General features: G+C 38.2%; 1 protein-coding gene across 16 annotated transcripts in view; it reads right to left on the bottom strand.

The window, feature by feature from the left end:
- The window catches only part of PDE4D (phosphodiesterase 4D), a 1,576,413-nt gene that overhangs the window by 44,990 nt on the left and 1,503,820 nt on the right, over positions 1–27,603 (bottom strand). For 15 of the 16 annotated variants that reach the window (XM_066242823.1, XM_066242815.1, XM_066242799.1 and 12 more), the window contains one exon: positions 12,964–13,076. In XM_066242823.1, coding sequence (XP_066098920.1) covers positions 12,964–13,076 — 113 coding nt within the window. Of the gene's footprint in view, positions 1–12,963; positions 13,077–13,162; positions 13,653–27,603 lie in introns of those variants that run through there. The other variant, XM_066242923.1, reaches the window with a different exon arrangement.

Genomic DNA, 27,603 nt, shown 5'->3' with positions numbered 1-27,603 from the left:
TTAAATGCTTGTTGAAAGTGTAGGCATCAGAATGGCAAAGAAACACTTTCTCTGGCCCTCCTCACTCCCACAATAAAAGAAAAGACAGATGGTATTCCTTTATAGATAGAAATACATGCTTGGACATAACTGAGCACCTACTATGTTTCTGACTCTGTCTAGACAATTTCCATCTTTTAATTTATTAAATTGTCATAGCAACTATTTAACAGATGAGAAAACCAAAGCATAGAAGGTAAATTTACATCTAATAAAAGGCAGAGTGATTCTAATCCAGGGAGATGCTCTAAATCCATAGACCGTTCTGAGGAATAAATGTCTAGTGCATAAGAGATTTCTGATGATAAAATTTTCCATTTTTCCCCTAGTCAAGGGATCCCATGAATGGCAGAGAAGGAAAACCATAGGTTATTTGAAACAAATTTTTCTAACCAAAAATGACCCTCAAACTTGTTCTTGCTGCTAATTCAGAACTGTATATCCAAAAGTGTGCCCTGTGTCTGTGAGTGGTAAGTAAAATGCTTTTTTATTACATTACAATTTTAATGTTTACTAGAAAAAAATGTAACTAGGACTTCAAATCCATGGTTTTCTGTATATCCTTGGTTAAGATGAGAGATTCAGGTGCGTATATACAATTAAAAAAGAAATGCTTTTAGGTCTTCGCTGGTTGGCTCAGTGGTAGAGCGTCAGCCCAGTGTGTGGAAGTCCTGGGTTTGATTCCCAGTCAGGGCACACAGGAGAAGTGTCCATCTACTTCTCCACCCCTCCCCCTCTCCTTCCTCTCTGTCTCTCACTTTCCCTCCTGCAGCCAAGGCTCCATTATAGCAAAGTTGGCCTGGGTGCTGGGGATGGCTCCATGGCCTCTGCCTCAGGCGCTAGAATGGCTCTGGTCAAAACGGAGCAATGTCCCAGATGGGTAGAGCACCGCCCCCTGGTGGGCATGCCGGGTGGATCCCCGTCAGGCTAGGCGCATGCAGGAGTCTGTCTGCCTCCCCACTCTAACTTCAGAAAAATTAAAAAAAAAAACGCTTTAAATAAAAACATTCAATATATAGCAATTATGAATGGATATAAACTTTATGTAATACTAAATTAGACTGTTATTTATTACAGAATATAAAGGTCATGTTGGGGAGGGTGTTGGAGGAGAAAGGAATAAAGAGGGACAAATATATGGTGATGGAAAATGATTTGACTTGGGGTGACAGGCGCACAACACAATCTACAGTTCAAATGCTATAGAAATGTTTACCTGAAATCTGTGTACTCTTATTGATCAATGTCACCCCATTAAATTTAATTTTCTAAATAAAATTAAAACAAATAAAAGAAAAGAAAGGTCATGTTTTTCTTCCAAGATATAGTATTTTATTAAATTGTAAGGCATATATGACACATGGTTTTCCTCAATCCTTTTTTTTTTTTTTTGACAGAGACAGAGAGACAGAGAGAGGGACAGACAGGGACAGACAGGAAGGGAGAGAGATGGGAAGCATCAACTCTTCATTGCGGCACCTTAGTTGTTCATTGATTACTTTCTCATATGTGCCTTGACTGGGGGGCTACAGCAGAATGAGTGACCCCTTGCTCAAGCCAGTGACCTTGGGCTCAAGATGGTGAGCTTTTGCTCAAACCAGATGAGCTCACGCTCAAGCCGGCAACCTTGGGGTTTCAAATCTGAGTCCTTCGTGTCCCAGTCCAACGCTCTATCCACTGTGCCACTGCCTGGTCAGGCTTCCTCAATCTTTTAAAAAATACCATATTTTTTGCTCCATAAGACACACTCCCCCTCCCCCAAGTGGAGGGGAAAATGCCCGTGCATCTTATGGAGCGAATGTTCATTTTTTTTAGCTGCTGCGGACACTGTGCAGGTAAACATATGTAGAATGAGTACCAGCTCATTAGCAATGCCTTAGATGGCATCGAAGATGGTAGCATATATGAAAATAGCGAAGAAAGTGATAGCAGTGATTGTGAGCAACTGAGCTTCTTAAATTCTGACACTCGCGATGATGAGTTCCTGGGGTTCCCAGACAACAAGAAGTGTATTTGAACATTAAAGTTTCTTGTCATTTGTTAATCATCTATGTTCTTTCCACTCTACAAAGCTGCCATAGGCATCATGGGTGTACACATCAGGCCAGGGACTAAACATCATTCATCCTCATCAAAGTACACAAAGTATAGCAAAGCAATAACAAAATGCCCAGAATAATAACCACTAATAAAGAAAAGTACTTCATTAAAGATAAAGTACTGTATTCACTCTAAGTGCAAAGGATAATTAACCCATTATCATCCAATTTAACTAATAAACAGAGCAGAACTGTTCATTGTTTAATCAAATATCAAGGCTCACTTCCCACCCCTGTTAGAGTGAATAAAAGAAAATGCCTTCTTGAAATGTCTTTTAAAACCAGTGTGAGTATTAAAGGGCTACCCAGCTCTCTAGTTCCTAGAAAGATCACAGACTAATAGAGCCAATTAAACTACCGCAACAAGTAGCCAGGTAGTGCTCCACCACGCTGGCAGAGCTATGCCATTATAAAATAAGTCTCAGCTATTTGCTCTTTTAGAGGGTTCATCTGTTTCTGAAAAAGAGAAAATCAAATTCTATATATTCTATGGATTAACTGGAAATCATAACATTTATAGTATGTCACATTAGCCAGATAGATATGTGTACCTTAAGTAACAGCTACAGTTATGTGTCTATCAGAAATTTTAACCTGAACAAATACATTATCTGTCATCCTTGCTACCTGGAAAAAAATTTTGTTTAATCTATCCATAACATTGGGAAAAGTATTATTCTATCTTGGCCAAGCCTTTTTGTATTGGGGGAAAAAAAGAAACATAGTTCACAATGCTCTGGGGAGGAAGTTACCTCTATCCTAGAATTAAGTCAAAATGTAATAACTGTAAACAATTTCTCTAGTAATGCCTTATTTATCAAATCACAAATATTAGAAGTTTTTGATAATTAAATGTTAGGAATATTTAAGCTTACTGCCACTAAATATTGATTAATACAAGAACTGAGTTGATGGTAATAGAGACAACTGAAGATTTGTTTTATTCCACAGTGTTATTAAAGTCAAGGGCTTTACTATCTGATGAAACATAAAATTTGTTAAAAATAATTCTCCCTTTCCATTATTACTTAAAATTAAAACAAAGAAAGCATTTTTCCTAACATTAATGATAAGAAAAAAAAACATTCCCAATCCTTCACAATAACTACACATTTAATGGCACACATTAAACTACATAAATCTTTACCAAATCTACTTTCAATGAAAAAGTAGACGGCAAACTCAAAACACTAATAAGTTGAGTTTCTCTAGTTACAAAAATACTTTTCATATTAAAATTTTTCTCTTCCACTCAAAAATTTAAAAAAATGAGATAGCCCTACAAGAATTATCTGACTCCATCAAAAAGAATAACATAAGAATAATAGGTATATCAGAGGGAGAAGAGAGAGAAAATGGAATGGAGAACATACTCAAACAAATAATAGATGAGAACTTCCCAAGCCTGTGGAAAGAACTAAAGCCTCAAATTCAAGAAGCAAACAGAACACCGAGTTTTCTTAACCCCAACAAACCTACTCCAAGGCATATCATAATAAAATTGACACAAACCAACAGCAAAAAAAAAAAAATTCTCAAGGCAGCCAGGGAAAAGAAGAATACAACATATAAAGGAAGGCCCATTAGATTATCATCAGATTTCTCAGCAGAAACTCTACAAGCTAGAAGAGAGTGGACCCCAATATTTAAAGTCCTGAAAGAGAGAAACTTTCAGCCACGAATACTATACCCATCAAAGCTATCCTTCAAATATGAAGGAGAAATAAAAACATTCACAGATACAGAAAAGATGAGGGAATTTATCATCAGAAAACCCCCACTCCAGGAATTACTAAAGGGGGTTCTCCAATCAGATACAAAGAACAAAAAAAAAACAGAGCCACAAGTAAAAGCTCCAAGAAGAACACAATAAAACCAAATTTAAACTGTGACAACAACAAAAAGAAAGAGGGGGAGAAGATGGAGATTAACAGTAGCAAAGGACGATGGAGTGCAAAAGTACTCACAAAATAGTTTGCTACAATGAACAGGGTAGGGACCCTTTTCATTACTCAAAGGTAACCACCATTGAAAAAACCACCACAGAAGCACATGAGATAAAAAAGATAGCAACAGAGGAAAGATGTATGGAATACAACCAAATAAAAACAAAAGATAGAAAAACGAAAGAGAAGGATCAAACAAGACACAAAACTAACAGAAAGCAAGATATAAAATGGCAATAGGGAACTCACAAGTATCAATAATTACACTAAATGTAAATGGATTAAACTCACCAATAAAAAGGCACAGAGTAGCAGAATGGATTAAAAAAGAAAATCCAACTATATGCTGCCTACAGGAAACTCATCTAAGTAACAAGGATAAAAACAAATTCAAAGTGAAAGGCTGGAAAACAATACTCCAAGCAAATAACATCCAAAAAAAAGCAAGTGTAGCAATACTCATATCGGATAATGCTGACTACAAGACAGGAAAAGTACTCAGAGATAAAAATGGCCATTTCATAATGGCTAAGGGGACACTGAATCAAGAAGACATAACAATTCTTAATATATATGCACCAAACCAAGGAGCACCAAAATATATAAGACAGCTACTTATTGACCTTAAAACAAAAACTGACAAAAATACAATCATACTTGGAGACCTCAATACACCGCTGACGGCTCTAGATCGGTCATCCAAACAGAGAATCAACAAAGACATAGTGGCCTTAAACAAAACACTAGAGCACCTGGATATGATAGACATCTACAGGACATTTCATCCCAAAGTGACTGAGTATACATTTTTCTCCAGTGTACATGGATCATTCTCAAGAATTGACCATATGTTGGGCCACAAAAACAACATCAGCAAATTCAGAAAAATTGAAGTTGTACCAAGCATATTTTCTGATCATAAAGCCTTGAAACTAGAATTCAACTGCAGAAAAGAGGAAAAAAATCCCACAAAAATGTGGAAACTAAACAACATACTTTTAAAAAATGAATGGGTCAAAGAAGAAATAAGTGCAGAGATCAAAAGATTTATACAGACTAATGAAAATGACAATACGACATATCAGAATCTATGGGATGCAGCAAAAGCAGTGATAAGAGGGAAGTTCATATCACTTCAGGCATATATGAACAAACAAGAGAGAGCCCAAGTGAACCACTTAACTTCCCACCTTAAGGAACTAGAAAAAGAAGAACAAAGACAACCCAAAAGCAGCCGAAGAAAGGAGATAATGAAAATCAGAGCAGAAATAAATGAATTAGAGAACAGAAAAACTATAGAAAAAATTAATAGAACAAGGAGCTGGTTCTTTGAAAAGATCAATAAAATTGACAAACCCTTGGCAAGACTTACCAAGGAAAAAAGAGAAAGAACTCATATAAACAAAATCCAAAATGAAAGAGGAGAAATCACCACGGACACCGTAGATATACAAAGAATTATTGTAGAATACTATGAAAAACTTTATGCCACTAAATTCAACAACCTAGAAGAAATGGATAAATTCCTAGAACAATACAACCTTCCTAGACTGAGTCAAGAAGAAGCAGAAAGCCTAAACAGACCTATCAGTAGAGAAGAAATAGAAAAAAACCATTAAAAACCTCCCCAAAAATAAAAGTCCAGGCCCTGACGGCTATACCAGCGAATTTTATCAAACATTCAAAGAAGATTTGGTTCCTATTCTACTCAAAGTCTTCCAAAAAATTGAAGAAGAAGCAATACTTCCAAACACATTTTATGAGGCCAACATAACCCTCATACCAAAACCAGGCAAGGATGGTACAAAAAAAGAAAACTACAGACCAATATCTCTAATGAATACAGATGCTAAAATACTAAACAAAATACTAGCAAATCGAATACAACAACATATTAAAAAAATAATACATCATGATCAAGTGGGATTCATCCCAGAATCTCAAGGATGGTTCAACATATGTAAAACGGTTAACGTAATACACCATATCAACAAAACAAAGAACAAAAACCACATGATCTTATCAATAGATGCAGAAAAGGCTTTCGATAAAATACAACACAATTTTATGTTTAAGACTCTCAACAAAATGGGTATAGAAGGAAAATATCTCAACATGATAAAGGCCATATATGATAAACCATCAGCTAACATCATATTAAATGGCACTAAACTGAAGGCTTTCCCCCTTAAATCAGGAACAAGACAGGGTTGTCCACTCTCTCCATTCTTATTTAATGTGGTACTAGAGGTTCTCGCCACAGCAATCAGACAAGACAAAGAAATAAAAGGCATCTATATCGGAAAAGAAGAAGTAAAGGTATCACTTTTTGCAGATGATATGATCCTATACATCGAAAACCCCAAAGAATCCACAAAAAGACTACTAGAAACAATAAGCCAATACAGCAAGGTCGCAGGATACAAAATTAACATTCAGAAGTCAATAGCCTTTCTATATGCCAACAATGAAACAACTGAGAAGGAACTCAAAAGAATAATCCTCTTCACGATTGCAACAAAAAAAATAAAATACTTAGGAATAAACATAACAAAGAATGTAAAGGACTTATATAATGAAAACTATAAACCATTGTTAAGGGAAATTGAAAAAGATATAATGAGATGGAAGAATATACCTTGTTCTTGGCTAGGAAGAATAAATATAATCAAGATGGCTATATTACCCAAAGCAATATACAAATTCAATGCAATTCCCATCAAACTTCCAATGACGTTTTTTAAAGAAATAGAGCAAAAAAATCATCAGATTTATATGGAACTATAAAAACCCCCGAATAGCCAAAGCAATCCTAAAGAAAAAGAATGAAGCTGGGGGCATTACAATACCTGACTTCAAACTCTATTATAGGGCCACGACAATCAAAACAGCATGGTATTGGCAGAAAAATAGACACTCAGACCAATGGAACAGAATAGAAAGTCCAGAAATAAAACCACATATATATAGTCAAATAATTTTTGATAAAGGGGCCAACAACACACAATGGAGAAAAGAAAGCCTCTTCAATAAATGGTGCTGGGAAAACTGGAAAGCCACATGCAAAAGAATGAAACTGGACTACAGTTTGTCCCCCTGTACTAAAATTAACTCAAAATGGATCAAAGATCTAAACATAAGACCTGAAACAATTAAGCACATAGAAGAAGACATAGGTACTCAACTCATGGACCTGGGTTTTAAAGAGCATTTTATGAATTTAACTCCACAGGCAAGAGAAGTGAAGGCAAAAATTGATGAATGGGACTACATCAGACTAAGAAGTTTTTGCTCAGCAAGAGAAACTGATAACAAAATAAACAGAAAGCCAACTAAATGGGAAATGATATTTTCAAACAACAGCTCAGATAAGGGCCTAATATCCAAAATATACAAAGAACTCATAAAACTCAACAACAAACAAACAAACAATCCCATAAAAAATGGGAAGAGGATATGAACAGACACTTCTCCCAGGAAGAAATACAAATGGCCAACAGATATATGAAAAGATGCTCATCTTCTTTAGCTATTAGAGAAATGCAAATCAAAACAGCAATGAGATACCACCTCACACCTGTTCGATTAGCTATTATTAGCAAGACAGGTAATAGCAAATGTTGGAGAGGCTGTGGAGAAAAAGGAACCCTCATACACTGTTGGTGGGAATGTAAAGTAGTACAACCATTATGGAAGAAAGTATGGTGGTTCCTCAAAAAACTGAAAATAGAACTACCTTATGACCCAGCAATCCCTCTACTGGGTATATACCCCAAAAACTCAGAAACATTGATACGTAAAGACACATGCAGCCCCATGTTTATTGCAGCATTGTTCACAGTGGCCAGGACATGGAAACAACCAAAAAGCCCGTCAATAGATGACTGGATAAAGAAGATGTGGCACATATACACTATGGAATACTACTCAGCCATAAGAAATGATGACATCGGAACATTTACAGCAAAATGGTGGGATCTAGATAACATGATACGAAGCGAAATAAGTAAATCAGAAAAAACCAGGAACTGCATTATTCCATACGTAGGTGGGACATAAAAGTGAAACTAAGAGACATTGATAAGAGTGTGGTGGTTACGGGGGGGAGGGGGGAATGGGAGAGGGAAAGGGGGAGGGGGAGGGGCACAAAGAAAACAAGATAGAAGGTGACAGAGGACAATCTGACTTTGGGTGACCGGTATGCATCATAATTGAACGACAAGATACCCTGGTCTTGTTATCTTTGAATATATGTATCCTGATTTATTGATGTCACCCCATTAAAAAAATAAAATTATTAAAAAAAAAAAATTTTTCTCTTCCGACACGTTTATTAGTTTTTAACAATTCTCTTAATACTATGTCAACAAATTTTAATGTAGAAAACTGTTACCTGTTATTTGTTTTCCATAACATTAAAATACCTTTCCCAACTAACTTCAGCTTCCTTTCTAGCTAAAGTTAAGCATTTGTCTCTGTTCTGCTATACTCATGTAATTTTGAAATAGCTTTGGATTTAGCTATGAACATCCTATATTCACTCTAGGACCCCTCCTTCCCAGAAGAAAATGTATCATCAATTGCAGAAAGCTCTAGTGTATGTTTTGTATGCACTGACTATTAAACAGCAGCAGGGGGAGCAGACAATGAAAGCACTAAGAAAAAGTACCCCCAGAAAAGCAATTTAATGGACAGGCAACAGAAACATGATAGAGATATTTCTTAAAAAACAAATAGGCAAAATAAATCCGACAAAGAATAATGATCACTTTTGTTTGCAAAATTGGCCTACAGACATACGGAATGAACTAAAGAAAAACCTTAAGTCTCTTAGAAGGATGCTTGAATCCTAACTTCAAGTCAGACTTTCAGCTTGAACCACAGTAGTTTCCAGCAACAAGACAAGGAACTGCCCCAATATTAAAGAGGAGGGGCAAAAATAAACATTTTTAGAGTGGTATATTTTTAGGGGAAATCAAAATGATTTTGTTTCCTCCTTCAAACATTATTGCACTTACATTAAGGCCTGGTGAAATGGGCTCTATTAGGTCACAAGTGGCTCAAGTTATAGGGTTCTGTAGTATAATCCTTGAAAACCCCGAGTTAGGCTCTGGGCCTCCCCAAAACACCGTGAAACTGCAATGCATTAAAAACATCTAAAATGGTCTTTTTGCTTTGCAAATCTGTACAAAAGACTGGAAATGTGACCATTAAATGTGCCATAAAACAGATAACCCAAGATTATGTTTTAAATGTTCTAAAAATTAATAGGAACTGTGGTTTTTTTTTAGTTTTAGTGTAAAACAAAAGAATATTCTGCTCTTTTGTCTGAAATTTTGTAACTAGAATATAAGACTAAACTTCTAATTAGAACTTCAAAATGTTTATGTCTATACCAAAAAAAAATGCAAATAAAATTTAAGCATTTTTAGAATATAGAAATGTACACTAAAGGCAGATATTTAATAATTATATTATGAAAACCCATGAAACTTAAAATGTCAAACATAAATTACAACTGAACGTTAAAAAACAACAATACATATTTAAGCTAAGGCAGCCAATGAGGTTTGACCTAAATCTCAAGTAATAATACCAACAGTACAGTGCCTACTATTGTCAGGCATTTCTTATTTACTAGTTATTTTATTCTTTCAAACTCCTGTATTGACCTTTTAAAATAGATATTGTGTCCATCTTATGTTAAGGAAACTGAAGCTAAAAACATCTGTAATTTCTCTAATGTAACTCAGCTAGCTATCAAGGAACAAAATCATGATTTAACTTCCAGGTCTGTTTGTCTCCAAAGCTTTGAGACCTCACTAAAATCTCCTTCAACTATAGCAAGGAGGTTCCAAGGGAAATCTGTACAAATCTCAGGCAGATTAATGTGTTTATGAGGGTAAATGCTGTAGATTTAACCACTCAAATTAAATGCCATCTGGAGCCTTTTACCCTACTTGGTACAAGTATCCTACATGTATTACTGCCAAATCTGGCCTTGGACAAGAATTCAATGATTTTTCCTTCTCAATACCATCAATAAGCATTATGCACATTGTAATACCAATCAGGAAATATAGCGAGTTGCTTCTAAAGCATCATTTAAAAACTGCTAATAATTTAGATTCTTTCCATTTAGATTTAAAAAAAAATGAAGAATCTGTTAACCCAATTTGCTAAATGGATTTAAAGAATCAATATCCTTTTCCTGACATCCAAATCCATCTTCATAATAATCATTGCAGAGATACAGTGGTTATTTGTATAGTTTTCTATACAATCACTTATAAATCCTGATCCTTACTAGTCTTTTTATTGTTATTTTAATCTATTCGAGTAAAAAAAAACAACCCCAAAAAACAAACCCTCAAGAAAGAAGAAAACAGGGGAAGACATCATGACTTTTCAGTATAACCCGAAAACATCGGTTGGTTCGAACAGGTATATGTAGAAAGAACGGCTGGTAATAAAACATAACCCAAAGCTATGCTTCAGACTTATTCATTCATACTCAAGAGATATCAAACTACCTAGTAGCCGTGTGATACAAGCTGTCACAATTCCAGTTCAGACTTAGGTTCACTTACGGGGACCTTCAGATCAGCTGCTCCAACTCAGTTTACAGCTCATGTGGATGTGACTTATTCGTGTCCTTGTTATCAAGCAGAAGGGTCACTTTACAACCTTTACCAAGAGATTCCTCCCTCCGGCCCTGTTAGGCTAATCCTTTTTCATCTATAAAAAGCCACATGAGTTTAGCACTCATTCAGAAATGAATGGGTTAATAAAAATGAGTGGCTAGACATTAAAAGTTTAAGCAACAGCTTCATCTGAGTTAAAATTTTTTAATGTTAAAAAGTTAAAAAATTAATCAATCAGCCATAAGGCATAAACACTACTACAATAACTACATTTTGAAAAAGTCTTTTCTCACTTAACCTACATTGCACTTCAACCAAATGAACCCAACTCCCATACTAAACTTGTAAATTAACATAAAGTCTAATTTAGGTTCCTTTACAATGAGGATTAAAAAAAATCCCTCTTATGTGGTACCTTTAAAAGAAAGGAATCATTCTGAGCAATTATTGTGACCTTAAGTCTTACTTTTTTTAAATCTTAAAATGTAAATTAATTACTTGACAGTTGTCATGTATAATTATTAGATACCATGTTAACTTTTAAGACAGGTCTCATCATTAAGAAGTATGGATTTTGGGGGGAAAGTGTAGCTGCTAGGGTTCATTTGGCTGAAAAAGTACAGTCCAATCAACTTGAAAACATAAGCAAATACTTGTATATCTCTTTAGGTGCCTTTGGGTCATGCTCTTTCTTGCACTACACAAAATTAACCAGAGAAGAGAATTAAGAGCTCAGGCCCACTGTAGAATGGTCCCATTCAGCAGGTAGGCCAATGGAGATACTCAGCTTACGTCTACTGCTATTATGAATCAAATTATGAAAGCACAACTTATATTTTAAAAATTTGATAAATTAAGAATTAGTTCTCCAGGTGGAACAATGGCACCTAATGTCATAGCAGGTAGTAGGAGAGCACTAACCAACCATTTTGATGAGGAGTCATACCAAATTTAGAAATGAGGCCCAGATGGAAAAAAAAAATTCAGATCTGATCACTAGTGTTCAAATGGGTAGGTCGGCGTGCTTATGGGTAGGTTAGTGCCTGCAGACAGTGACTGGAGAGTCCTTTTTATTTTGTTTATTTGAACGTAACTGTTCACCTAAAAACAAAGCTATCTATATAAGCACTGTCAACAATAAGGAAAGTGACGGATATGCTATGGTATTTTAAAAAACTGCATGAGAAAAAAACAGGTGGGACAAAAACTAGGGTAAGCTGAAAAAAAAAAAGTATTACTTTAAAAAATATGTGCACATAAACAGAGAAAATGGTATAACCTTCCTGACCTTGTAAACAGATGGCCAAAAATTAAATAGTATCCTTAAGAAGCAACTATTACTAATTGTCACACAAACTTTCCAGTCCTTACTCACTGAATCCCTCCGCCATTTGCATCCAACATGGGCATGCCTCCTTTCCTATCCTCTCAGCCAGTACTCATGAAAAACATATATCATCAATTATTTCCTTACACAGCCAAAGACAAAGACAGGAATATCAAAAAAGTAAAACAAAACACAACACTCTACCTTGCTTTACAGCTGTGTCAGGCTGAAGGTTACTTTTCAGCTCCCAAAACTCCATTAATCACCAATACCAGTACTTTGGCACATACGGCACAAATGCCCCATTGAAGCATCACTGCAACTAAATGACCTTAGAAAACTGGACTTTTCTCTCCAAGACTCAAGGAAATAAAGGTAAAGATCAAAATGAATTTTCTAACTTTGCTGGCGTTTCTTCTGGACAGGTACAGCCAAGTGAACACATAAAGGCTCAGTTTTGACACGGTACCCTGACACCTAAATAAATGAGGGCTGAGGTTCCAAGTTCAGTTTGAGTGCAGTAGGTGGTGACATCCAAGAGATTGCACTGACCTCCAGCGACTCTTATTTCTAAACGGGAATCCCAAGAATACCCTTAAACATGCAATGCCAATGGACCAGACCGGGTTTCTGCTGCAAGGGCAAAGTGTCACGAGTCTCTGCTCCTGCCACCCCCGAAAAAATCACTGTATCCTGGAGGTACTGCATTCAAACTATGTAAAAGCTACTTTTGCAAAATGTTTAATTTATCTGTAACAAATATACGAGAGCGAGAAGGCACAGACTCAAGAACCTCCCTTAAAGAGAGCAGAACCGCTAACATGCATTAAGTGTAACAAATCTCTGTACATATATCCCGGGGCCAATCAACCGACCAGCGCACTCGGTGAGAGCAAGCAGGGGCTTACCTTGTTGGAGGCCATCTCACTGACGGAGTGCCTGGTCTGCAGGGTCTCTAGCTGGTCCAGACACCAGTCCAGCTCCTCCAGGGTCTCGCTGGCCAGTTTCTGGTAGGCCTCCTCTGCGAAGAGATAGGGAAAGGGGGACTCAGTTCTCAAGAGCTTCACGGGGCTGCCAGCGAGTTCAAAGGGGGCCATCCTGCCATACCCCGCCATGCTCGGATGCCCGGTGCCCACACATGAGGGCTGCTCCTTCATATTGCCGAGCCGGGCACCGCGAGGGGGGCCGAGGCTCTGCGAGCGGGGCAGCCGGCCTCGGGAAAGCACGATCTCTCCAGGTTGGCGTCTCAGTTCAGCGTCCAGGGAGGGCGCGCAAAGTGCGGCAAGCCAACTTTTGCACGGAGACACGGACAAAACCCCCACGATGCGACTTTGAGACGGTGCGGCGGGCCAGAGTCCTAGTCCTTGAGGATGACGAAGGGGGTGGCGCGTGCGCCTCGGGACCCGCCCCACGGAGGGAGCGTCTGGTCCACCGCCCGATCTCCCCCGTGGCCAGCCGCGAGTCGCGTCTCCGCGCCGCCCCGCCTGCTGAGCCTCCACTCAAAGCGAATGAATCAGCCGCGGCCGGGTGCGCGGCCACCACGTTTCCTGTTTTCTTTCTCAACTCCACGGGCGGCGGGCGCAGCGCCGCTCCATCGCCGCGGCTTTCCGGGAACACTCCCCCTCGCGCCCCTCACAGCAACCCCCCCCAACTCCCTTACAAGAAGATTCCGAATTGCCTAAGCCTGCCCAGCCCCCCGCGCCGCGCGCTTCCCCGCAGCCTCTGCTCCGGGCACCCCGCTGCTTCGCCGTGGCATCACCCCGCACAGCCTGGCGCCTCTCGCTTTGAAGCTGAGCCGGAGAGGCGCGGGAGCGAGCGAGTGTGACTGTGGGGCTGTTGTGGGTCTGCGCGAGGGGAGCGGCGGAAAACCCGGCGTGGAGCGCGCCCGCCACCCGCCAGCTGCCTGGGGTCGCGCTGGCCGCGGGGCTCCAGCGAAACCTGGCGCGCACGCGCGCGGCCGCGCACCTGCCTCACGGGGACCCCGAGCCCCCGCGGAGCCGCTGCCCCTCCCCGTAGCCCCGATTGCTATAGCCTCGTCGTTTCCACCACCAGCTGCTTCCTGGGAGGTTTTGCGGGAGAGCCTGACGGGCTGCACACACAAGGTTAATTAGGACCCGCGCAACTGTTTCTGAAGGTTTGGGTTTTAGGGTTTTGAGCCTTCGTTTCTGAGGGTTTAGGATTTACCTACTTCAATGGGACAGAGTGGTTGTGAGAATAAAATATTTTACCAAGATTCAGTCCCTTTCAGTACCCAGCCCCTGATAAGTACCAGACTCTAAATTTTGGAGCGGACATAAGCAAACAGAAACATGCAATGTTGTGGGCTGGAACGCTTTAAAAGTCTCAGATGTCAATATGCTGTAATTTAACATTCAGAATTGTCTAAGAGTTATCTTAAAGCAACAGCAATGTGAATACCCCTCATGGTATGGGCAATTTACACATGCCCTGCATAGGTGATCCAGTCGTCTGTGGAATTGCAAATCAGAGACTAGGATGGTCTTGTGATGCCAAGGGAAAAAGTCTAGAAGGGTGTTTCTATTTACCATGCACAGAATAAACTACAAATGTGATAAAATGAAAAGACCATATACAAAGGCTTCATATGAAAGCCTGTTCTACTCACAAAAGCTGATCCTGGGGACCATGGGGACTCCTCATAAACAGATCAATTGGGAGAACCTCACTATATTAGCATGCGGATAAGCAAACCTCTCAGAGGGGGAAATATCTAAACTCCCAAGAGTCTACCTTATAAAATCTTGTTATTTTCCATTAGAAAGAATACACTGAAAAGCTTACATGAAGTTGTTGAGATGGCTTTTCTTTGTCTTGGCATCTACGGGTACTAAAGAAGACATTCTGCCCTTGAAATTTAGGCTCTGTAAGTGATCAGTGGCAAAACAAAGAAGTTCACAGACTGAATCTTAGGCTCCTGGGATTTTCCAGGTAGTTTTTATATAACATTTTGAAAAAGTTGGAATAACTTTCAAAGTATTTGTTACATGTACCACGTGGCTCATTGTTATCACGGATTCTTCTTGAACTGTTGCTGTTCACTTTGAGAACTCTAGGTTTAAATTTGCCTCTTTTATTCTACTGTTGTTTTTCTTCCACACCATTCTCTGTAGATATGTAATTGAGGTGAACAACTGCCTAAACTTTACCAGGTAAGTTATAAAATATAAGACAGGAAATTTTATCTCTAACAAAAGGAACAACCTTAAAGATAGTTTTAAATAGTAAGTATAAAGTATTTTATCTATACAGCTGTGCCCTGATTATAAGAATATAAAAACATAACATGCTTGTTATAAAAATTGAAACATTGCACCAATGTAGAAAGTCCCTTGTGATCCCATATCCTTAAGATCATAAACAATAGTTAAGCCTATGACCATAACACATTTTCATTGTTCTTAATATATTCCATAGGCCAGCGCAGCAGTACCTAGTTGTGATGGTAGTACATCTACTATATAGTTTTGTTTTTACTCTTTTCATCTCTCTACTATATTAAATAGAGATATAGGCAGTTTTAAGGAAAAAATTGCTTATTTTGGGTTGTTTGTCCATTGTTAGCATATCCAATGGGTTAAAAATGAAAACCATTGTGTGTAGGCTTTTTTCACTGTCATCTTTCCAGTCACTGGTTATGTCGGAAGCCAGGAACCCCCTCTCCATTCTGCTAAGTCTTGGCTTTCCATGTTCCTCTTCCCTGTACTTTAATTCTCTCAGAGTCTGAGCTCCCAAGTAAGTAATTCCCTCCCATCTTCATCAACTTTCAAAGCTTCTCAGAAATACAGGCCTTGGGCCTAACAGGATGTAGTACCACATATTATATTTCAGAGTTTATTTTTTTATAGTAATATAAATGTAATTCAGGGAAGTTCCAACACTTCAAAACATTATGCACTTGGATACAGGACTTGCTCTTAAGAAGGCAGTACAGGGATAATAGGGACAACTTGTTTCAGATCTACTTTACGTCAAAGTCATAGATAAGCTATTTTTATGATGAAAATTTGGGTGCAATCATAATGTGCTATATAGATGTATTTTAAGTTCTAACATCTTCTACATATGCTGTATAACTGGAGAATGAAAAAAAAGAACAGAGTACATCTACTTACCAATAATTAAGAAAATAATTACTAATAACAGTAAAGAACAGTTTGTTCTATAAAACGGTTGCTCAAATAAAGTATTATTGTTGATATTAGCATACAGCTAATACCACTTTTTCCAAATTCCTAGCTTTATAGGCAATAGGGCTAACCACAGTTTTTCAGGATCATTATTAAAGCTTAACTTTCAGGAATTTTGACCCCAAATGTTCTAAGAAATTGAGTAACTGACCTTTTCATCCCTAGTAAAAAGCCTCAATGTGGAGTTGCCAGCTATTCTACAGGAAATTGAAACAGCACACCAAACGACACACCTAAATGTCACCGACAGCAGGACACAGTGAGCTCATTTCATTTTGGATTTTACCAAAAACACAGACTGTATCTATTAATAAAATACTTTTCTCACCAGAAAGTAGTATTCACTGTGGCACTACTTGAAAATATATGAAAACTCTTCTATTTAACTGTCCAAAACCTTGCTAAATCAAGGAACTACAAGGAGAAAAAACTCCCAACCAACAACTGTTGGTGAAATTCCATAAAAGCTGGGAGAGAGCTATACAACAGAAACTGAGAAATAACTTGAGCCTTCGGATGTCCCCTCTAATAGCAACACTGGTTTTCTTCAGGGCACCCTTGAACTATGTAACACCCGTGGTTCTATTCAGGATCTTCTGTGAACAAACAGTTCTCAATTCTTGCAGGCCAGCACTTGGCTTCCGTCATTGTGATGCGATCAAGGGTTCCCCTGACACACGGCCTGAACTGGTGCCAGGGGCTCCAGGAGAAGGTGCTGAAGCAGCAGCTTTCCTTTGCAAAGGGAAACAGGAATCGCCTCAGAGCCACAGCAGTTAGCTAGGGGTTGAGGTCGTTTTCTTGTGAAATGTTTAGCAATTACTCTTACCCACTACTTAAGCAATGCTGACCATTGAGGTAAAAGGATCCACTCTACGTGATGTGTAACTGTGTAGATGTTGGTTTCTTTGCCAATACTTGAATGACTAAAGATCTGTATAACTTTGTCATAATTCCTAGATAGGCCTATTGATGTCAATGAAGAGAACAGATGCAAAAAAATCACACACTATAAACACCATTTGCTTACACTTAATTAAAAAATAGATATAAACCTTAACAGCTGATTTGGATTTTTCTTAAAAACAAAAACAAAAAAACACTTCATTAAACAGCTCCTAAGAGCAAACAAACACTTATATTCCTAACCAGTTCCAGCTTGTCCTCTCCTAATTCCCACCAAAATTTCCTCTTTGTTCCTAAGGATGCAGTTGATGGTGTCTGAAGTAGGCAAAACTGGAGAAAAATGATTTCTCCTTAACCTTGTATTGCTTCAAGCTAGTCACTCCCTGAGTTCACTACAGTAAAAGACTTGTGCTGGTTCGTTCTAACCTTTGCTGACATTTCTTTCCCTCCATGCATTTTATCTGATGGGAAATACATGAAGGAGCTGGAATCACTCTCGGTGTATACATGTAACAGGTCTAAGCAGAGCTTGCCAATGGCAAGCTGCTCTCACGTCCCAAGTGTATTTCTGGCATCAAAGTTCTTCTGAAGTATTTTAAAATCTTATGAAATATATAAAATTTCGCTTACTACTTCAGAAATCCTCCAAAGGGAAGATATGTGTAATTTTGTGAGCCTTTCTTTTTTTTCTTTTACCTTCTCATTATCATTTTTTTCTAGTGGTCTGCCTAAGGCTCTAGTAGAACTGTGAAAGAAATGCAAGATTGGATTTCAATGACTTCTAGTACCATCAGTAGTCAACTTCTAGTAGCATCCGTAATTTATTTAGCACCAACTATGTGTCATGTTCTTAACATAGTCTGTAAAAACAAGATGATTAAAAGAGGGTGTCCCTTATCCAAGGAAAGTCTAGAGTGCGGGAGTGGAGCGAATTTACTCTACTGTATACTAGAAAGCATTCTGAAAGGAAAAAACACGTGGGCTAGGGGAAATCAAAGAAAGCTATTTCAATCAGACTGGGACAGACACAGAGTGGGAGAAGGCTGAGTCCTAACGAATGAAACAGGAGGTAAGAGATTGAGAAAGATTTTTTTTCAATTTGAATTTTATTTTATTAATTGAATTTATTGGCATGACATGGTTCACAAAACCATAGCGTTTTCAAGAGTACAACTCAATAAAACACCATCTTCACCCCACATGGTGTGCCCTCTGCCCCAAGCAAAGTCACTTTATGTCAGTGGTTCTCAGAGTGTGCGCCAGGGTACTCTGGTGCACCCTAGAAGATTTCCAGGTGTGCCCTATGGTATTCCAGAGAAATATGTGCCTGTTGGGGACCAAAAACCACCAGGGTTTTTGGAGTTTAGATTTTTGGGGACAGAGGTGTGGGGAATTGGCTGTAAGCTAACAGTCTGCCCAACCCCCCACCTCACTTGCCTGATTAGGTTGCAAAAGACTGTTAAACTGTGGTGCTGGATTGTTTACACTACCCCCCATGTTCCCTGGAAAGATTGGAGGCAAGTTTCTTCTATCCTTTGTTTGGTGTAAAGTTAAGATGGCATATATGGTGGGGGTTTTTTGCACTTGGTAAAATTCTTGGGTTGCCTTGAAAACATGAGCAAAGATCTCATTGATTTGCTAATGGCCCACTTTGTCCTATAAATAAAGCAAGATGCAGTTTTTGGGCACGCTTTGTTCTTGCCAGCAGCAATCACAGGGCCCTCTCGACCCTGTATTTTCTTAATTCCACACCATTCCCACTCGGGACCTGGAATTACTAGCTGTGCTGGTTCATGACATGTGCCCAGATATAAAAATAAATACAGTTACTCTATTATACCATTTCATTATGGAAATACTGCTCTTTTTGTTAACACATCATTACTATATTTATTATTAACACATCATTTTCTTATTTTAGATAAATACACCCAAATAAAATGGATAGATTTCTCAAAAAGAAGCATGATTTGAAGAATCCAATTCTGGAAGTGAGCAAAAGTTAAGTGTAAATAAAATAGGACTTGATGGCTGATGGGCAGAATTTAATTTATAGCATTTTCCATCACTTAACACTGAACAATACGATTGGATTAGAAACCCATTCATGGAAGCTTCAAGTGATTTTGGTTTAACATTAACAGAAGAAGAAGAACTGGCAGCCTCTATCCACTGATCGTGGATTGATGATTAAACATAAGGAATTGTCTCTTGAAGCCTTTTGGATTTCTATAAAAGAAGAATATGTGGCAATATCTAAAAAAGATTTGAACATTTTACTACAATTTTCAACATCCTATTTATGTGAATTAGGATTTTCTACCCTCAACACAATTAACAGTAAAAAGAGAGGAATTCTTCAATGTATTGACGAGGAAATGAGAGTTTACCTCTCAAATATATGCCCAAACATTGAAGGAATCGCTAGGACACATCAGGCTCATGTTTCTCATAAACACAAGAATGAAAAAACTTAACACATTCATGCCGGGACCTGCCAAATTTACTAAATCTTACTAAGAATGTATCTATATATATATATATAAATAACTTTTTTATTTTTTAAGTCCTCTTTTTTACAAATTCTAAAAAGCATAACTCAAAAAATGTAACATAAAAATGTTTTTTAATGTCAGAATAAATTTAATTTTGTTGTATTTATTTCATTTAATTACCATAAAAGCATGCTTGGACTTTTACTTCTTTTCTTTAATATTTGACTTAATTATTATAACATATTTCTCAGAAATCTGTGTATAGTGCGCCTACAATTATTTGTAGGATTTAAATGTGCCCCGACTTCAAAAAGTTTGAGAACCACTGCTTTATGTCCTCATACCTGCCACCTTGCCCACCTCCACCTAGCCCCTACCCTCCTTTGTCTCTATCGCCACACTGCTGTCTGTGACTACGTGTTGTGTGTATGTGTCTCCTGCCTAATCCCTTCACCTTCTTTCATCCAATCCCCTCTGCCACTCCCCTCCAACAGTTGTCAGTCTATCTCCTGTGTTCATGCCTCTGTTTCTATTTTGCTCATTAGATTCCACATATAAGCGAGATCATATAATATTTATCTTTCTCTGATTGAATAGAAAGGAACTTCCCAATGTGAGTTGTGAGGGGATAGACTTCTTGCTCTTAAAAACTATAATTTTCTAGTCACTGAAATTTTAATCATACTGTATTCACTGTAACTGTTTTCACCAGAATTTCTTTCAGGAAAAGCCTGCTTGCAAGAAAGTGTTTGATAAGGCTACATATATAGAAGGTGAGGCTTTAAGGAACCCTGGTTTGAGTGAACTAAATCTGTGTTCACTTCTACATCAGAGAGGGGAAGAATATGCCAGTTGCTTCAGGAGTGTGTGTGTAAGAAATCAACTTGGTCTGCGGGGTAATTCCACCCTATAAATCCCCCTCCCCCTCCCCCTCCAATCTTTAATAAAATAACTGAAGGCATAAAATTTGATTTGTTTTAACCCACTGAAGGGACTGGGCTCAGAGGCCAGATTGGCCCAAACTGAAATGTCAGCCTGAGTTGACACAGAAGAGGAGAGGCAAAGAAAGAGGAGAAAGCTTGTGGAACTCGGTGTAAGCGTAGCGAGGGCTTCTGTCCAAGGAACTGGGATTTCAGCCAAGTTTAATCAGACAAGCTGGGCTGGAGACTCCATATGACCTGTGTTTAGCTATAAGCTGTATCATCCCTGGACAAAAACTAGAAGAGTAGAAGGAGGTTCCAATCTCTTTTCCACTACATATATAAGCCATAATTCCTGGCACATCACCTAATCTTTCTTATGCCTTAATTTTCTCACCTGTTGATTGGGGATTATAAAAAGAACCTTGTAGATTATTTTAGTTTAAGTGAGAGAGCATGAGTTAAATAATCTTGTATTGCTCGCCTAATAGATTCTTTTCCAGGCACTGCACTACACGATGGAGATTTAGCAATGAATAAAGTAGTTAAAAGGTCCTACATACTCTCAAAGAGTTTCCATTCTACTGCTTATATGATCTTCTCATATTGAACACCTGCTCTGTGCTAGGTGTTGAGTATGTAAAAGGGAAGGAAATAACTTTGGATTTTAAGAGGCTCATAGCCTAATGAGGAAGACAATTATGGAACAGTATGTATGTAACTTGTCCACTAAAACCAGGCAGTAGGTATACGTAAGCACAAAGCAGAGAAAGGGGACTGGGAAAGTGTCACCTGCTGCTGCCTGTGAGAGATCTAGGAAAGCTTTCTGGAAGAAGGAATGTTAGCCTTGAGTCCCCAAGGATGAACTGAAGAGTTAACTAGGTAAAGAATGGGAGGTAACATTTTGAGATTGAGGGCAAACATGTGCCATTGCCAGCCAGAGAACACTACTTTGTAAGGTTACTTAAATAAGTTAATATTTAATAAGGCATTTAATACCTGAGAGGTTCCTTTCTCCCTCAGTTTCCTATTATCACCATGAACCCTCAAACATCAACCAGTTCTGACTGAGTATGAGTAAAAAATCTAAGACCTAGAATAGTTCACAAGACCATACCAAATCATGCAAAAGTCCCTATGTATAAAAAGGTTATGCTAGGTATGTCATTGGTTAATGAAAGAGCACCACTTACTGTGAGTTTGCTGGGAGGATCATTCCAACATTTCCCAAAGAATGTTCATATAAACATTATTCTTACAAGATTCTCCTTACCAAAAGAATTCCGTGGTCAAATGCAATTGGGAAATGTTGAATATGTAGCTTTTTTTAAGTGATTTGTAATGGACACAAATCTACCAAAATCTAAAAGTTCTACAACAGAGACCCATTCAATCCCCTTTTACAAGTATTATCTAAGTTTATTTGACATTGAATGCATATATGTGTGTGTGTGTGTGTGTGTGTGTGTGTGTGTGTGTGTGTGTGTATATATATATATACAGCTATCATCTCTTAAAACATACTTTGATAAACTTTGTCCTAAACCATGTTGGGTGAGTCCAAAAATATAAACACAATACTTGAGTTCTTTAGGCTCCCATATATTCAAAATCCCCACCAAGGGCATCTTATGACATCTTATTTCCCCACCTCAGGCCTTCCTGTGCTATTGAGAATGGTCAGAGAGTAATCTTCCTCCTTCCATTCCTTCCTCTCTTTCTCTTTTTCTTTTCCCCAGAAAGAGAGCAGTCAAAAAAACCCCCATGCATATTTTCTGAGCCTCTCTGATGTTCTGGTTGCTTTGAAATCAAAGAACATGAAAGATTCAGTGGCCTGGGCCTCGGAAGGACCTTATTTATCCTGCTGAGAAAATTAGACACATGACGGGCTGCTGCCTAGAGACAGTGTAAGGTGGCAGAGAAATCATTCAGCTTGGGAGTGCTATTGTAGTCCAGAAGGAGGGGGCGGTATGGACTCTATCTAGTTCAGTGTACAGGGTTTCAGGAAGAAGGTGAACCTGGACCTCTGACGGGGAAGTCTGTGATTTGAATGGTGGTGGGAGGAGAGCGTCAGCTGGCATTCTTTTCAGGTAGAAGAAATGTCTGGAGCCTAGATAAGGGTCACATGTGTGGGCAGTAAATAGCCCGGATGGAGTAGACTCTTAGAAAGGAGGAGAAGGGAAATAGAGCTGAATACTTAAACGTGTGGCCTTGAGCTAATGGATATTGTGGGGATTGGATAAGTGTGCTGGTAGCCCAGGAGGAGAAAATAAAGGAGAGGGGACGGAGATAAGAATCCATTGCAGTATAGTCCAGATGCATAGCAAGTGATAAGCAGAGTCCTCCAGATATACACTGTAGTGGTTTATTATGACACTTATGAGCAACAGAAAGAGCATGACATTGGGAACAGAGATATAGGCTCAAATGATGGCTCTGCAACTTAGCAACCACGTGGCAAATGTGGGTGAATTATTTAACTTCTCTCTACCTCAGTTTTCCCTTGTAAACAGGGCTAAAAATATATCCCATAGGAGATTGCCGCCCTCCAAGCCACTTTTCATATTTTATTTAAGACTAAGTTTAATGTAAAAATCACATACCCACATGCCTATTTCATTTCTTAAATGCATGACTTGTTAAAAATTATAAACATTTATCAACTGTTATGATATGTAATACATAACAGCTGTTTTAATAGCCATTTATCTCCTCTCCTCTTCTTTTTTCTTTTCTTTTTTTGGGGGGTACTAGAATCCATTTATTTCTTTCCATAAAATTTCACACTTCTCTGAAACTACATTTGTGCCTAGCAAAACATAAAGTAGAATTTGCAGTGTTTCTTTGCTCTTGGAACGTGCACTTTCCAGTTTAGAGCAAATGATCGGGTGCCTGGAGTTCTCGGTCTCATGCAATACCAGCCTTCCCCTGACCAGACCATCACTTGTATTTGGGCCCTGGGCAGCACTGCACTGGGGTCAGCCATGGTAAAGTTGTCCCAGCTTGGCTCTGGGGGAGCCTCACCAGTATTTCAAGGGATGGCTCACATAAGGGTGGATGTGTCAGTCTTCAGGTAATGCCTGGGCAAAGCAGTTATGATTGCAAGTTGAATAGTGCTTTTTCCCAGGAAGCACAAAGCTATCAAAAACGATTCGTACATATTTTTGATGCTAGCAGTAGTCAGCACCTGTATCTCTGAAAATTAGCAATAGTATTCATTGTATCTGTTACTTTAAACCCACTCAATTGCAGCTGTTTTACTAAGCAAGATGCATAAAGCATACCATTCATGTTTTATTTCATTTGTAAGATGAGCTTTTGAAAATGTATTATCCACAGAAATCTCGATATTTCTTGCCATGCCTTGATCTTGCAAACCTAAATTTTATTTTCTGTATTCCAGGTTTATGCTTAAATTATAGCTCCTTAATAAGAGGGGAAAATTGCATAGTATTTTTTCGCATTGTCTAAACATATAATGGCTGTACATATTTTATATATTTTTTGTAAATCTCTGGGCATATTTACTTGCTAGAATTATTTAATGTGTGAATATTTTGCATTGAGATCATTAGACATTACTATGAGCAGAAGGTTTTTGATTTAAAACAAGTCTGAGACCACTAAAATTAATTGTTGTAGTATGTCTTTCTGGTGACTTAATCTATATTTTTAAACAGCACTACATATCTTAACTCTGGAAGTACAGCTTTTAAGTTTTATGAATTTTGCCATTTTGCTAACACCACTATGCCAAGTATATCCACTGTTTCACTGAAATTATTATTTCTCCATATAGTTTTTTGTTGCAAATCTAACTAATGGAGAGGCTTCTGGATATTTAGGTCTACATTCTAATTTCGGTCTCTATATTTTGTTTTCATAACTTGTCCTTGGCCACTTAGTAGTCACGGTTGCCCCCTCAACGATGAACTTTCTTCATCAGAGTTAAAAGACCCTGGCTCATCAGACTGTCCATTTTTCTTTTTTTGCATTTTCTGACATCTTCCAACAAGCAAAAATTATGTGAGACTTCAACTCCTGTGGAGATGGCCATTTCTTCTGAAGGCCCCACCTCACCCACAGAGTTTGGGGAAAAGATTAAATGAGATGAAGCAGTGGCTTTCAAACATTTTTAACAGTGAGCCATAGTAAGAGATATATTTTCACTATGACAAGTATACCTGTTTAAAGTACAAGGTACAATGAATGCTACTGTGAACTGTGCTTATTTTTAGTCTTCATTTTGTTTATGTGGTGTATCACGTTTATCGATTTACGAAATTGTAGTAACCTTGCCTCTATGGAATAAATCCCACTTGATCACCGTGTATGACCTTTGAAATGTATTGCTGGATTGGTTTGCTAATATTTTGTTGAGGATTTTAGCATCTCTGTTCATCAAGGATATTGACTTATATTTTTCTTCCTTTGTAGTATCTTCTTTAAATTTTTTTTATTTTTCTGAAGTGAGAAGCGAAGAAGCAGAGAGACAGACTCCCACATGTGACTGGGATCCACCCAGCATGCCTACTAGGGGGTGATGCTCTGCCCATCTTGGGCATTTGCTTCGTTGTAACCAGAGTCATTCTAGTGCCTGAGGTGGGGGCCATGGAGCCATCCTCAATGCCCGGGTCAACTTTGCTCCAGTGGAGCCTTGGCTGCAGGAGGGGAAGAGAGAGATAGAGAGAAAGGAGAGGGGGAAGGGTAGAGAAGCAGATGGGTGCTTCTCCTGTGTGCCCTGGCTGAGAATCGAACCCAGGACTTTCACACGCAGGGCCAACACTCTACCACTGAGCCAAATAGCCAGGGTCTGTAGTGTCGTTATCTGCTATTAGAATTAGGATAATGCTAGCCTTGTAAAATGAGTTTAGGAGTATTACTTCCCCTTGAGTTTTCTGAAATAGTTTGAGAAGGATAGGTGTTAGTTCTTTGAATGTTTGGTAAAATTTGTCTATGAAGCCATCAGTTCAGGACTTTTGTTTGTTTGGGTTTTTTTGATTACTACTTCAATTTCACTACTTAAAATCAGTCTATTCAGATTCTCTGATTCTTCCTGATTCAGTTTGGAAGTTCGGAAGTTTTTATAGGAATTTATCCATTTCATCCAGAGTGTCCTATAAGTTGGCATATAGTTGTCCGTAATATTTTCTTACAATCCTTTGTATTGCTTTGGTGTCAGTTGTTACTTCTCCTCTTTCAGTTCTGATTTTGTTTATTTGGGTCCTCTCTCTTTTTTTCTTGATGAGTCTGGTTAAAGGCTTGTCATGTTGTTTATCTCTTCAGAGAACCAGCTCTTGGTTTCGTTAATCTTTTGTATTTTTTTAGACTCTGTTTTGTTTATTTCTGTTCTGACCTTTACTATTTCCTTTCTTCTACTCACTTTGGGCTTTTTTTGTTGCTCTTTTCCTAGTCCTTTAAGTGTAAAGTTAGATTGTTTGAGATTTTTCTTGTGTCTTGAGGTAGGTCATTTTGAAGAAGTGTGGGTACTGACTCCTACTGTAAAAAATATGTATAGTCCAGGAATGTTTTGATACTTGTATTTATTTTAAAAGGTAGGGGGAGTGAACTCCTATTAAAAGAAACTCCAGTATATTATATAGAATTACCATGGCAAAATTTATCATCATTAACAAATCATGCATTTAAATTTAAGTGAAATCAATAAAAAGAGTAATATATACAATATAAAGAAAAACAGTATATACAGATATATACACATGTATATTTGATCCAATATATACAGATAAAGAATTGAAATAAAACTTAGATGAAATAGTATTTACCCTTACCATGATTCACTCTGATGTTTTCTATTCTATTTAATTTAAAACTCTTGATTCTGATTCACTAAACTGATTTTGCAATCTACCAATAAGTTTGAAAACACGAGGCAAGGAATCACCTAGCTTAATAAAAGTTTTGTCTCTCTCTTCTTTCTTTCTCCCACTTCATAATAAAAACTCTCCTACTTTCCTACTACAAGGAAGAAGTAAGTAGAATAGAGAAATAGGTACGGTACAAACTGTTTAACATGCAGATACTTTTTGTCAGTCTTTTCTCCAAGTATGTGTGAGTTTCCTTAGGGTGCTAGAGGCTTACCAGTTGAACACATAAAGCAGGGCTCACCCACTAAGTGCCTGCCTATAAGAGCCAGACAGATCATGTGAATGGATGATATGGCTGGTGGGGGACTGCTGGGGCAGTGGGTAGGGAGTTCAGAGGGCACATGTGGGAATGCTGGCCAATTGTTGCCAGATCTTCAGATTTTTTAAAAGAATATCCATATTTGGATATTTTAATGCAAAATTTGTGCTTTCAAAATTTTGGAAACTAGTTAAATTTTAAGGACCAAACAATAAAGTTAATGACCCATAGTTGTCATATCATCATTCATATCATCTGTCCTTAGCACAAGTGACAGAAACCTTCTGGAGAGGAGTGTTTTAGACAAGCCCTGCAGGACCTTATAAATTCCAGGTAGTGAAACGAAGTGTTTCTGGAATCTGTAATGCCAAAGTGGTGTCACTGAAAGACTATTTGATTTGGAGTCAAAAGACAGAGATTCTTTTCCTGGTTCCAACGGTTACTCAGGAATGGCCTTGGCCAAATGATCTCAGCTGTCCATGGACCAACTGGACCCCTATGAAATATCCTGTGAGGAACTTTGCCAGACCAAAAATATCTGACTCCAATGACCTAACAATTACTAATGACCAACCAAATAGGGAGCACTGTTTCCCAAAGATCGTCATATGTCCTAACCCTCTTATTGGCCAGGGATTGGGAAAAAATAAAAATTTCCATTTGGCCCTCATTTTCCTTTCTAGCTCTTAAACTCTTACAAAAAAAAAAAGTACTGGAAATTCTAGCCATTTCTTTATTTTTGATGATCTCTATTCCTCTTTCAATCTTTCCTACATAATCTTATATTCCCAAAGTACTTCTTATACAATAATAGTAATCTCTTCTCACTCAAGACCATATTCTGGATTTTTTAATGCATATAGGTTTGCATCCAG

This window comes from Saccopteryx bilineata, chromosome 1, assembly GCF_036850765.1.
Source record: "Saccopteryx bilineata isolate mSacBil1 chromosome 1, mSacBil1_pri_phased_curated, whole genome shotgun sequence".
In the NCBI taxonomy this organism is placed as follows: domain Eukaryota; kingdom Metazoa; phylum Chordata; class Mammalia; order Chiroptera; family Emballonuridae; genus Saccopteryx; species Saccopteryx bilineata.
Note: the sequence above shows the minus strand (reverse complement) of the source record. Positions and strands in the feature narration are given on the sequence as shown.